A 13,282-nucleotide genomic window follows, 5' to 3' on the forward strand; every position below is an offset into this window, starting at 1 on the left:
GCAAGGAAACGAAGGGACCTTCCATTCCCATAAAAAAAGCGTCGCCGAGCAAAAGAAGTGAACGCCGCCGCCCGTGTTGTCTTCTCCCTCCTTCCCTCCTTCGCACAGTACCTAGTTTGTCCCGACGCGGCCTCCGCAAAAGCGCTCCGTGCCTCCACGGTAGCCCTGGATCCTTTTCTGTCCTGCCCGGCGCCTCTTCCCTTCAATTATCAGCTGAAGCCGCAGCACCGATCAGTGCGCCGTCTGCCTCCGCTACCGTACCCCTCCAGCGGCGTAAGGGGAGGTCGGGGCCTACTTCACCCCCAAAGGGGGCCGAGGGCCCCCCTCTCCCCCCCTCGCCAGCAGCGGGTGTTCTCCTCCTCCCTGTGTCTGCGCTCCCTGCCGCGGAGCCGGCAGCCCCCCTCCTTCTCTTAAAGATCGGCAGTAGTTCTATCCTTCCTGTCCCCCTCCGCTCGTCTCAGACGTTCCTTGGCTGGAAAAGAGGTATCCCTCCGCTGGGGTCGTCACCCCCGGGGTACGTGCAAGCGTTATTCCCCTCAGGGTCGGCGAGATCGCTCCCGTCCGCTCTCTCCCCCACCAACGGTGGCGATTCCGAGGTCTCTCTTTCCTTCCTGGGGGTGATAAAAAACCTCCGAGACTTCTATCCCTAAAAACTGGTCGTCTCCTTTAAGAGAGGGGGCTGAGCTTCCAGTGACCTTCCATTCGCCCGCCCCTTCCTGGTTGCCAGAGCGACTGGGAGTTGGCGTCCTAAAATGGCGTCTCTCCTGGACGATACTTTGTTCGAGACGCGCGGACAAGCGCCGTCGCCCAGCAAAGACTTCTACCAAATCATCGTTACTAGGAAGGAGGTGAGTATACATTTTTTCTCCCCCACCCCTTTTTTTTATCGGCCTTCAGAGATTTGTTTGGCATTTCTCTTGGAGGGTGGTGACTTAAGTATCGAAGAAGAAAGAATAGTGGACGGTGCCCCGATGAAGGGAAAGAAGGAATGTCGATTACTTTTTATGAGAACAACGTTCCTTGCGGGCAAAATAAAAGAAGGAAAGCGGGGGGAGGGGGGAATTCGCCGTGTGCTCCTCTTTTTACCGACAGTTTCTGATTCAGTGCTGGAATGTAAGGATGGACTGCAATGTTAATGCTAGCTCCGGCTAACAAAACAAAACAAAACAAAAATGCCCAGGTGCAATTTATAAGATGATTTTCGCGGATGGGGCCCTCAACTTTTAATGCTGAGATAGAAATAGGCTACAACACTTCTAAACCTCTGTCGGCATGGCCATTGTCTGAACTTCTAAAAGTGATAGTAATATCTGGAAAGCAACAATTTGCTTAAATTTGCCAATTTCTGATACTTATTTGCCTCAAATAACTGGTATAAAGATGTTCAGTAACTAAAGCAATAATAAATCTAATTAAGCCCTTTGTAATAAAATTTATGTTTATGATTCATAATCTGTATGCCTCCAAATAGAAGAGAGGCAGAAGCTGACATGTATATCTCACTTTCTCATTTTACTGATAAATAAAATTCCTGATTTGTTACATTCGTTCCCTATTATACATGAGCAAGGAAAATAGTTTGAAAAATTTAATATGCTTGTTCAAGAACAACTAGCTAGAGAAAGATAGGCAATAAGTATAATTTTGAAAAATAAATACTATAAATGCTTTTGCTTTTACACCTACAAAATTACATGAAAGCTTCTTTGAAAGAGCTGAGTGTTTTATATTTCTTATTTCTAAGTAAATATTTTTTAGTACTAGTGTTTTAGAAACCATGCACTAAACAAATCAGTATTATGTCCTCAATCTTCTTTGGATTTTATTCCCATACTCAGACAGCCCATTTAGTAGCAAGGGGCTGGGATTCAAAAAAATTTTTACTACGAGTTCTGTGGGCGTGGCATGGGAAGGATAGTGTAAAATCTCCAGTCAGAGGTGATATGTGCCAGTTCTCCGAACTACTCAAAATTTCTGCTACCGGTTCTCCAGAACTTGTCAGAACCTGCTGAATGCCACCTCTGACTCAAAAACTGTTACTATTTGAAGTGCATAGAAAAGATCAGTATGTAGTAAATACAAGAACCTGAGCAGATAAATTAGGGCAAGAATTCAGAAACCAGATGATTAAGTTAAAATTGCCAGATTTCAGTTAAGCACTGCACCTGGCACAATTGTGGTTCCTTACAGTTGCTTTTAAGTAAATATAAAAATGTATTTTTCTGGTAACTGAATTGTCACTTTAAAAAAAAACAGAATAAGATAGATTGCTTAAAAAGTAATTCATTCAACACTAGAACATATTTTAATAATTTCCTAATAGAAGACCTGCTCCCTCAAATCCTTCTCTCCTGCCTCCATGAGATGACAGACAGTTTCTAGGAGAGGTGAGCAAAGAATGCCAGGTGTGTACATTGTGATTATATAATCCCAGCAAAGCTGTTTTGCTAAAGCAAATAGGTATGTTTATTGTGCATCGGCAACATAGCAAGATACTGGAGGCAGATGATTAGTGACATCATTTCATACCACAGAAGAGATGACAGTGGCAAACCACCCCTAAATTTAACAGTGAATAGATAATATAAAATTATTGATAATAGTAATGGTTGATTGGCCTCTTAGGTCTAACTGACTCAACATGTTATTGAGGAACTGAGTATCTTTTGGAATATTAATGAAGTTTACAAAATGGCTAGATTAAAGCCTTTGAGATATCTAATTGCTGAGGTTGCTATACAAAAAAGGAAAATGTGAAGCTGCAAAGACATAGTGGAAAAAATATACAAGATGCATCTACATGGGAGAGTTCATACAATGAAAGACAAAATTGACTATGCATTGAACTGTCTAGTATCATTGCATTGAAATTGACTGGAATTGGAAATTTTCAATCAAAAAATCATACTGTTTATTACTACAAATATGAAAAACCAAGAAGAAGCAGGGTTTCTTTCATAATCAAGAAAGCTAAAACAAAGGCTGTACTTGGGAACAACGCAATCAATTAAATAGTATAAAATATACGTCACAGGCAACCATTTATTATGACACTTATCCAAGTTTATGCTCCAACTACTGATGCAGAAGAAGAGGGGGTTAATCTGAAGTTGACAAAATATGTAAGCAAGATGTTCTGCTTGTATTTGGAGACTGGATTACCAAAGTTGGAAATATTACAAAGGAAAATGTAATTCAGCTGTATAGACTTAAGAAACTGAAATGAAGCAGATCAACTTACAATTTCTGCCAGTCCAATCACTTCTTCCTTGCTTACACTATATTCCAATGACCATATCAATACCTATATACATAAATATCACCAGATGGTGTACACAGAAATAAAACTACAGATATTATTAGCACAAAGAGCTTAATTATAACAGCAAAGACTATGGCTGACTGTAGAATAGATCATAAACAACTCATGTGCAAATTCAAAGTCAAGCTAAAATGGAAGAAAGCCACCCAGTTTCCCTGATACGGTTTTGAGTGTATACTCATCATTTTTAAGAAGAATGAGAGATTGGCTAAATTTTATTGGATGAATCTGCTCTCACTCCACAATTTTGCTCTCTGGCTAGGTTCACAAATGACACCAATCAATGGTTTGTTTAATCATTGTTAGGTTCTCATTAAATGCTGAATCTTATATCATGGTGATTTAAGATTCCAAGTAAATCCAGTTAAATATAGTGCATATCATTTTTTTAAAAATAGTGCATATCATTTTTTTAAAAATCTTTAAAAACATTTTGCTAAGATGGATCATCTTCTGAAAGATCCAAAGCTGCTTATTCTAAATGTTTACTTTAGCTCACCTTTAAAACATTTCTATGTGTTTTTCAAGAAATATTGTGGGAAATATCACAGCATTTAATCTCTGGATTTTCAGCAATTACTTTAATGAGTATATTTATATAAATCAGAATAGGAAGGGAACATTCCTTATTTAAGGAATAATGATAAAATCATTTTATACCTCTGTGTTATAGCTATTCTGTCTTAAGATTTTAAAAGCAATCTTACTAGTATTCTTAAATATGGCAAATTGATTAATGTTGTATTCATAGATTTAATTTTGAACAGTTGGATGGTTTCTCAAATTTTGTATCCAAAAAGATCTGCCTGTTGTTGTTTTTTTTGTGTTTTTTTTTTTGCAGTGGATAACTGTACAATAAATTAAGGTTTTCTTTTTACTTTTTTCAAAAACAGTTTTTCTGCCACTCTTTTAATTAGTTATAATTATAGATGTGAAAAATTATATTCAATAACAAGCCAAGTAACTCTTCTTCCAGTTCCTCAAAACTGCTCTGTTTTGAAAGCATGGAAGAGGAAGTAAAGTGTGAAATTGCAATTCACCTTGCAGTCATTATTTACAATTTCATGGGAAAATGCTTATTTTCTAACAATCAGAGGCAGTGTGTATGTAGCCAATATTTCATAACATGTTAAGATTTAGGTCTCTTAGTTCCTGTTGTGCCAGGCAAACTATTCACAGATTTTCTGTTTTAAAAAAATCTTTTTAGATAAGTAATGAGAGATGCAATTAGATTCTTACTTCATTTCTTGGGAAAAGAATAGAAAACAAAAATTATTTAAGGGAATTGGAAGTTGCTGTGTTGTAACAAAGCTGTCCCATGTTTTTTACCTTGGGAATCAGTGGTGGTATTCTACCTGTTCGGCCCGGTTCACCTGAACAGGTAGCTCCGATGATCAGCTGCTGGGCTCGCCCACCCACCCCAGTTCTATTCTGACCTTTATTTCCTGGTTTTGAAACTTAGCTGCTTCGCGTGGCACAGCAGATTGCCACGCGTCAGCTGTTGAAGACACAGGGAGAATGCAGAATTGTAAGAGAAGGTCAGTAGCAAACCCTCTGCATGCGCAAAGCGCGCCCACCAAGCCACATCCACAGAACTGGCGGTAAAAAAATTTGAATCCCACCACTGTTGGGAATATATTTGGATTGTTAAGAAAGTATATACTTTCTTATATGCCGTGTGTGTGTGTGTGTGTGTGTGAACACTATAACAAGTACAATTCAAACTTAAACTGATTCATTACAGTACCAATAGATATGCATAGTACAAGTTTCTTGTATGTGACATTTGTATTTGTATCTGAGTTTGATTAAGATTAGATGGTTTGTTATTTGGCAGTATAAGGTACAATTATAGTTACAATCAAACATTTGTACAATGTTTTACATTATAGCAGTTGTAAATGTGCATATAATCTGATTCTCAATCGACACAATTTTAAGTGTTTGCATTCTTGGTAATACTATATACCAAGTAATATTTCTATTATCTGTGACTTAAAAGTAATATATTTTAAAGAACAATAAATGGATAAAAAAGAAATATCAAAATACCTTTAGAAAGTTTCTATCATAACTAAATATATGGTTGTAATACTATACATAAGCCCTCACTAAGGGCTTTTTTACTTGAATGCATCATGTCAATAAACTAAATATAAAAGCAGAATCCCATCTGGTATTTTTTCTTCTCTCTGCTTCTTAAGGACTTATTTACTAGGTAATCTTGATTGGTTCTTTATATAATGTTTGGCTAATATTGATTAAAATATTGATATAGCCAAATAGCACTATGAAACACAGGTATATATAATAACCAGAAATCCTGATTTGACAAACTCTACCGAATGAAGAGGGTAAAACTGTATAACAGCATAAAATGCATATACATATTACGTCAGTGCAGCATTCCATAGACCAATGAGATTAGCACAACTATGTATTCCAGAACATGATCCACACATTATTTTGAACCTATTTCCATGGCACATCTTATCTGTCCGTCTTTAAGAAATACCTTTATTTCTAAAGTGTATCAGTATAATTTTATCTTGTGTTCTATAACGAAGTGTTTGATGTACCTTCTCTATCCAGTAGCAAAGAAAGATAAAATATTTTGCAAGGAAGTATTATTAGTATTATTCTTTCACATTGTTTTAGATGACAAAATATGGAGCTTTTCAAAATACAAGTAATTTATTTGCAATTGATTCTTTGTAGGGCATTTTTAAGCTCAAACTTCTAAACAGCATATGAAACGCTACTTTTAATATTGAATTTCCCCAAAATATTTTATCAGCATTTGAAGTCTGTTGGTCAAATTAAAATTGGACAATCCCCAATCCTGACTATATGAAGTGTTCTCTTTTTTGGTGCAAGCACCTCCGTGGCTAAGTCAATCCTATATTATATTTATGTGACTGAATCACAAATAACCCAATCATATTTTGGCTCAATGGAAATCTGTGATTATTTTGTGGTTAACTATATTATGTGAATCTGCAAAATTGGATTGAGTAAATCATTAATAAACGAACCATTGTTAAGTGTGATGTGCAAACCTAGTAAAGAAGTTATGTGTTTTCCCAGAAGGAAGCCAGTTAGAGACTTTAAATTCCAATATATTTATTAATGTCCATCCTGAATTATTTTATATCAATATTAATGTTCTGAGTGTCTCACTTAATGTGCAGGCTCTGCTTTTTTGCATGTGTTTGCCTTGTTTTTGCAGTGAGCTTATCAATACATGATACAATGAAGCAGGAAATGTTCAGTAAGCTTGCCATAGAGCCTGATTCTGATTAGAACTGAGAGAAGTGACTGGCTCTAAATCATCTTTGCCTAATTGGAGCCTCCCCATTCTCAGTCCATCTTCTTAATGACTATATCAGTTATTTATCTAAATGATTTCTCTAAATACTTGTCACTGTTCTCCATTCATAGGTGATTTTCAGGTGGTGGAAAATTTCTCTTCGGAGTGAATACCGTGAAGCAAGGCCTGGAGAACTCAAAGAATCTCATGAAGATTTCTTGGATGATCCCTCCCTCCAAAGTAGAATACTATGAATTTAGTCATAGCTCAATGAATGTACTAGTCTGAAGAAAATGCATGTTTAAAGAAAATGTGATAAGTCCTATTTTTAACAATTATATATAAACTAGGCTTTCCAATAATATAACACTATTTTATTTTGATGACAAATGTGAAGGCATAATATAGTGCCGTGATGGCATGCAGAGCAATCTCTCCAGGCACACCAGCCATAACCTGTTGCTCTTCTGGATTCCGGCCCACGCATGCATGTCAGCCAGCTGGTCTTCATGCATGCATGAGCGCTGGCCAGCTGATCTTCGCACACGTGGCAGAGCTGGAAACCGAAAGTATAGCTCCCAGCATGCATATGCATGCCAGCCACCTGGTCTTCTGGTTTCTAACGTGCATCCATGTGCCACCTAGCTAGTCTTTGCGCGCGCACACGTTCCGGCACTTGGTGCCGAAAAGGTTCACCACCACTGATATAGTGCTAATAATTTGACATCTTTTTAAAAAAGTGTTAAAATTTGGGATGAAATATCCATTATTTGTGGCATAGGAAATAATTATGGATTTCTATTCAGTCATTTACAACAGATAAACTACACTGCTCAAAAAAATAAAGGGAACACTTAAATAACATAATGTAACTCCAATTCAATCACACTTCTGTGAAATCAAACTGTCCACTTAGGTAGCAACACTGATTGACAATCAATTTCACATGCTGTTGTGCAAATGGAATAGACAACAGGTGGAAAGCATAGGCAGTTAGCAAGACATCCCCAATAAAGGAGTGGTTCTGCAGGTGGTGACCACAGACCACTTTTCAGTTTCTATGCTTTCTGGCTGATGGTTTGGTCACTTTTGAATGCTGGCGGTGCTTTCACTCTAGTGGTAGCATGAGACGGAGTCTACAACCCACACAAGTGGCTCAGGTAGTGTAGCTCATCCAGAATGGCACATCAATGCGAGCTGTGGCAAGAAGGTTTGCTGTGTCTGTCAGTGTAGTGTCCAGAGCATGGAGGCGCTACCAGGAGACAGGCCAGTACATCAGGAGACGTGGAGGAGGCCGTAGGAGGGCAACAACCCAGCATCAGGACCGGTACCTCTGCCTTTGTGCAAGGAGGGACAGGAGGAGCACTGCCAGAGTCCTGCAAAATGACCTCCAGCGGGCCACAAATGTGCATGTGGCTGCTCAAATGGTCAGAAACAGACTCCATGAGGGTGGTATGAGGGCCTGACGTCCACAGGTGGGGGTTGTGCTTCCAGCCCAACACCGTGCAGAATGTTTGGCATTTGCCAGAGAACACCAAGATTGGCAAATTCGCCATTGGCGCCCTGTGCTCTTCACAGATGAAAGCAGGTTCACACTGAGCACATGTGACAGATGTGACAGGGTCTGGAGACGCCGTGGAGAACGTTCTGCTGCCTGCAACATCCTCCAGCATGACCGGTTTGGCAGTGGGTCAGTAATGGTGTGGGGTGGCATTTCTTTAGGGGGCCGCACAGCCCTCCATGTGCTCGCCAGAGGTAGCCTGACTGCCATTAGGTACCGAGATGAGATCCTCAGACCCCTTGTGAGACCATATGCTGGTGCGGTTGGCCCTGGGTTCCTCCTAATGCAAGACAATGCTAGACCTCATGTGGCTGGAGTGTGTCAGCAGTTCCTGCAAGACAAAGACATTGATGCTATAGACTGGCCCGCCCATTCCCCAGACATGAATCCAATTGAGCACATCTGGGACATCATGCCTTGCTCTATCCACCAATGCCACATTGCACCACAGACTGTCCAGGAGTTGGGGGATGCTTTAGTCCAGGTGTGGGAGGAGATCCCTCAGGAGACCATCCGCCACCTCATCAGGAGCATGCCCAGGCATTGTAGGGAGGTCATACAAGCACGTGGAGGCCACACACACTACTGAGCCTCATTTTGACTTATTTTAAGGACATTACATCAAAGTTGGATCAGCCTGTAGTGTTTTTTTTCCACTTTAATTTTGAGTGTAACTCCAAATCCAGACCTCCATGGGTTGCTAAATTTGATTTCCATTGATAATTTTTGTGTGATTTTGTTGTTAGCACATTCAAGTATGTAATGACCAAAGTATTTAATAAGAATATTTCATTCATTCAGATCTAGGATGTCTTATTTTTGTGTTCCCTTTATTTTTTTGAGCAGTGTATATGAAAAATGCAATAACATTCAAAACTACCACTAAACTAACACTACCAAAATAACATTTCCAAGAATTGTAATCCCAAGAAAAATCTTATCTGTTTGAGTTGCAATCTTCATATCCCCATACTCCAAAGCCATTTTTTCGGATGAAAGCTGAAGTGCTGCTTAGTCCTCCTAATTTATCTTCCTCCAAAATATGAATTTGTATTCCCTAAAATACACTTGAAATGTGTTACATCTCATTTACTTACAGTTGGTAAAAAAATTGCATAAAATTTAGATGATTCAGAATTGTTTTGGAAAATTAGATCTTTATTATTCAGGAAGCTAGGTTAATTATTCCCAATCATGAACTAAATAATAGGAGAAAAATACTATTTGTTTATTTTTATTCCATCTCAGCAAGTGAATTGGCTTAAACTCTTAACTACAATCCTGGGCATTACTGTATACAGTAAGCAAGCAACAAAATAAATAAGTGCATAAATAATTACAATATAATAATATAAATTCATGTAATACTATTACAGTGTATATTTCAACCCTATGCCCTCAAAAAGTAACATACGCAAAGAAGAGAAATCAAGTATACACTTCAAATCATTGCACATTATATGCAGCAGCTTAGACTTCAGTATTCTGTTTTAAACATATGAGAAATGCATAAAATATATTAGTTATTTTCCTGATTTTAGACAAAGTTATGTCTCTCTTGGTCATATTTCAGCCACACTCCAATTTTCATTATATCAATGTGAATTTCATAATAAAAAAGGGATTTATTATTTCACCCAATGAGTTACTGTATGTAGTAAAAAGTTGATTATGATAGACAAAAATCAGCTTTTTAAGATTAGGCAACAATATTGGAAATTCTGCAGACCTTATATTAGACAAAGATGTAGTGAATTCAGTAAACAGCCTCAAGGCCTTTATTTTTTTTCCAAGAAGGCAGACACTACGTAACTACAATTGGATTAAAGTAAAAGAAGATGGAGAGAGATTCTGAAGGGCTAATTTCAAAAAGATGCTAGTAGGCAAATACAACATCAGTCATTTTTAAGCAATCTTTGCTTAGTTCCATTGTAATGTCGGGAGGCATTCATAGACATGCTGTTATAAAAAAATGTTTAATCTCAAGAAAAGATAAAGTAAAATTAAATTTGTCAACCCATTGTATGTCAGTTATTAGTTTTCCCTGAAAAACATTGTATGAGACATTGCTTATAGCAAAATGCTTATGGAATAAACATTTTAAATAGTGGAGAACTGGTAATAGTGTTTAAATGTTTGTAATAATAAATGAACATCAACTATGAACAATAATCAAATGTAATACTAATAATAAGTTTTCCAATTTATGCAGAGTTTTGGCATGCTATTTAAAATAATTTTGTACGAAGTATGATTTTGTGGAAATGCATCATTCTATACACATCAGAACTTCTATAATATATGTGTGTATTGTCCATTCCAGTTCATTCTGATTGTCAATAAGAAATGTTTAAACAAGGATTCCATCCACACAGGAATGTTCTACCTAAATGAAGCCATTTTGATAAAAATGCTTTGTTGGGAAGATTCCATTAGCAGAAAGATAATATCTGAATCCATCTATGTTGTATCTTATAGCTTATGAAACGGAATTAATCTCTTAGTTTTCTAGAAAATGTGTAAATACAATATCAGTTATTTTTGCATCATCATCATTATCTTGGAAAGTGTATAATGTAAACAAAGGGAGAGCCATACATCATAAGAGCCAGTTTGGTGTAGTGGTTAAGGCATCAGGCTAGAAACCAGAAGACTGAGTTTTAGTCCCAGCCCTGAAAGCCAGGTAAGTGACTTTGGGCCAGACATTATTCTTCGGACCTCTCTCAATCTACCTCACAGGATTGTTGTGGATGGCTTAGTCAGCCTCCGGCATCATGGCTTTCCTCAAGCCTCCGGGAAGGTGAAAACAGCCTCCCCGGACTCCAGGGGCTCTCTGGGAGCCAGAAACGGGCCCATTTCTGGCCTTCCTGAACTTCCTGGAGGCCCGTTTTTTTTACCTACCCTGAGCCTTTGCCTGTGCCCTGCACTTACCTGCATCCAAAACAGGCCGCGTGGGGACTCCTGGGAAGGGTGAGGGGGAGTGGGGGTTTTCCAAACTGTGCAGAATCTTAGCTAGGGGCTCCCCCGAACCCCCGTGAGCCCCCAGCAGTCCACCCCTGTCTATACTATCTATTTTATAGATGGAAGACACATTTGGATGCTACCTTATTCATCTTATGCAGCTGAATAGATTTCTACAGAAAGTCATTCAGATTCCTTGGAGATTTTGCCATTGAATTGTCAAATAGTTTAATTATATACTTGATTAGTCTCTGAAACTCAGAGGTGATAAGTACACTAAGTGCAATTCCTATCAAACAATTTTTGCTTGCCCCTCAACCCCAGTAAATTCCTTCATTCACTAAGGAGCTCTGTCATATAAAACAATTGAAGAGAAACCTGGAGCACCAGTAGTATAAAACAAGTAGTGACTAAGACTGAACATAAGTACGAACTCAGGTTTGAATCTCCAGTCTGACTATAAGAGCAGTAAATAAATTTTAAAAAATTATATTACCGTGTGAAATATCATCTAGCAAGTCTGTTTAATATGATATGCACCCTGTTGAGAATGGGCAAGCATCAAGACATCACTCCAAGCCACTAGGATTTTGACTAAATAATGTGCTGAGGATTGCTCAGACACCCTGTGGCCAGAATTGGATAAGATAACCTGAGTCATGTCTTGCAAAGTCATCTAGATTTTGTGAGCATGTATGATCACAATTGCTAAAATTATCAGCATAATTTCTTATTCAAGTAAAAAACAAGAATAAAAAACAAAAAATAAGCTCTACAGTAATTTTAACATAGTTTTAAAAAACCATTTCAAAACTTTCTGTTCCACTCAAAACAATAGAAAAAACCCTTTTACTCCATGATGCTAAGATCGGCCTCTAGGAGATGCCCATCTCTATGTTAAGTCTTCTTTTACAGCCAGTTAGCGTTCTTCATTATCTTTCATCATGTTGCCTTCATTTTCATTATTCTCACCATCCTGCAATTTCAAGATTTGCTTTTGCTTTTTCTGGCAGCCCAATAGAAGCATTATCTCTGTATGCAGGCACATAAAAAACAACTAAGTGTGGACTTTGAGTCAAATCTTTCAATAATACTTTAAGGACAGATGCTTCACTTGTGCAATGCGTATTACAATATGTCCTTTTCAAATACTTTGTACAGCCCTAGTAGAGAACAGTAAAGAAGAATCACTATATTGTTATGTTGCTCAGAATTATGGAATTAATCATCCCAGCTCATTTCAGGATGAGGTTGAGGGAAGTATGTTATAACACTGAATATCTCAACCAAGTTCACCAACTCAAGGATCAGTGGGCTTTCAACAATGGTTCCCTAAGTACTGTCTAAATTGTAAACAATAAACCTGTTTAATATCTGTTAGTTTTATTTAAGTTTCTCTGATTTAATTGTATTTTCTAAAATTGCAGTTCAAATAGCCATTGTGTTTGGATCAAGCACTCTGGAGCATATCTTCAATCTGTGCAGAGGTAATTTTGATTTCCTGGTGCGACTGCCGGATACATTGCTTCTGTACATCATGTCTTACTTGGATCTTGAAGACATTGCAAGGCTTTCCCAAGTATCACACAGATTTGAAACGGTAAAAATGATCTTGAAATGTGTGAGCTTTTAATTCTACTTCTGCATAAAAACCTCATTTCTAAAGATTTATGGTACTTTGATTTCTCTATTAAAGTCTTATAATAATACCTTAAATTGCTAAGCTAATTGTGAAAGGCTGTCCTCCATACAATGTGTATAGTATCAATATTCTTTTCCTTTTATTTGAATAGCTAATATTTATATTAGCAGCATAAGGGACTTAATGTGGGAAGCTATACTATTCAAAATCCATTCAATAAACCGACTTCGGTTAGTTTGGTTAGTATTTTGTTAAGACACCAGTAGGTGTCTTAATCAGTCTAGTCTACAACCTGTCAGGGTTGTAGGCTATATTGGGAAGTTGAAAAGCATCCTGAAAGAGGAAACGACAGTGCCCTTTTATAGGAAGGCACTAGAAGTCAACTGCGATTCAATGAGACTTGTACTTTTCAAATTGGATTGCATAGCCCAGTGATTTCTTCCCTATGTTATATATATATAACCATTTGGTTTGACAAATTTAACA

At 37.8% G+C, this 13,282-nt stretch overlaps 2 protein-coding genes across 5 annotated transcripts in view; one reads left to right on the forward strand and one right to left on the reverse strand.

Annotated features, from left to right (window-relative positions):
- The window catches only part of TRIP12 (thyroid hormone receptor interactor 12), a 97,774-nt gene extending 97,109 nt beyond the window's left edge, over positions 1-665 (reverse strand). For 2 of the 4 annotated variants that reach the window (XM_026664458.2, XM_026664431.2), the window contains exon 1: positions 112-665. The gene's annotated coding sequence lies outside the window, so the exon portion shown is untranslated. The remainder of the gene's footprint in view (positions 1-111) is intronic. The other 2 variants (XM_087965102.1, XM_026664467.2) reach the window with 1 other exon arrangement.
- The window catches only part of FBXO36 (F-box protein 36), a 21,384-nt gene continuing 8,758 nt past the window's right edge, over positions 657-13,282 (forward strand). The window contains exons 1-3 of the mRNA XM_026664479.2: positions 657-848; positions 6,764-6,872; positions 12,582-12,754. Coding sequence (XP_026520264.1) covers positions 753-848; positions 6,764-6,872; positions 12,582-12,754 — 378 coding nt within the window. The 5' untranslated portion in view covers positions 657-752. The remainder of the gene's footprint in view (positions 849-6,763; positions 6,873-12,581; positions 12,755-13,282) is intronic.

The sequence above is a fragment of the Notechis scutatus genome, chromosome 4 (assembly GCF_049901735.1).
Source record: "Notechis scutatus isolate UNSWTSFEM ecotype Mainland chromosome 4, rNotScu1.2, whole genome shotgun sequence".
Lineage (NCBI taxonomy): Eukaryota > Metazoa > Chordata > Lepidosauria > Squamata > Elapidae > Notechis > Notechis scutatus.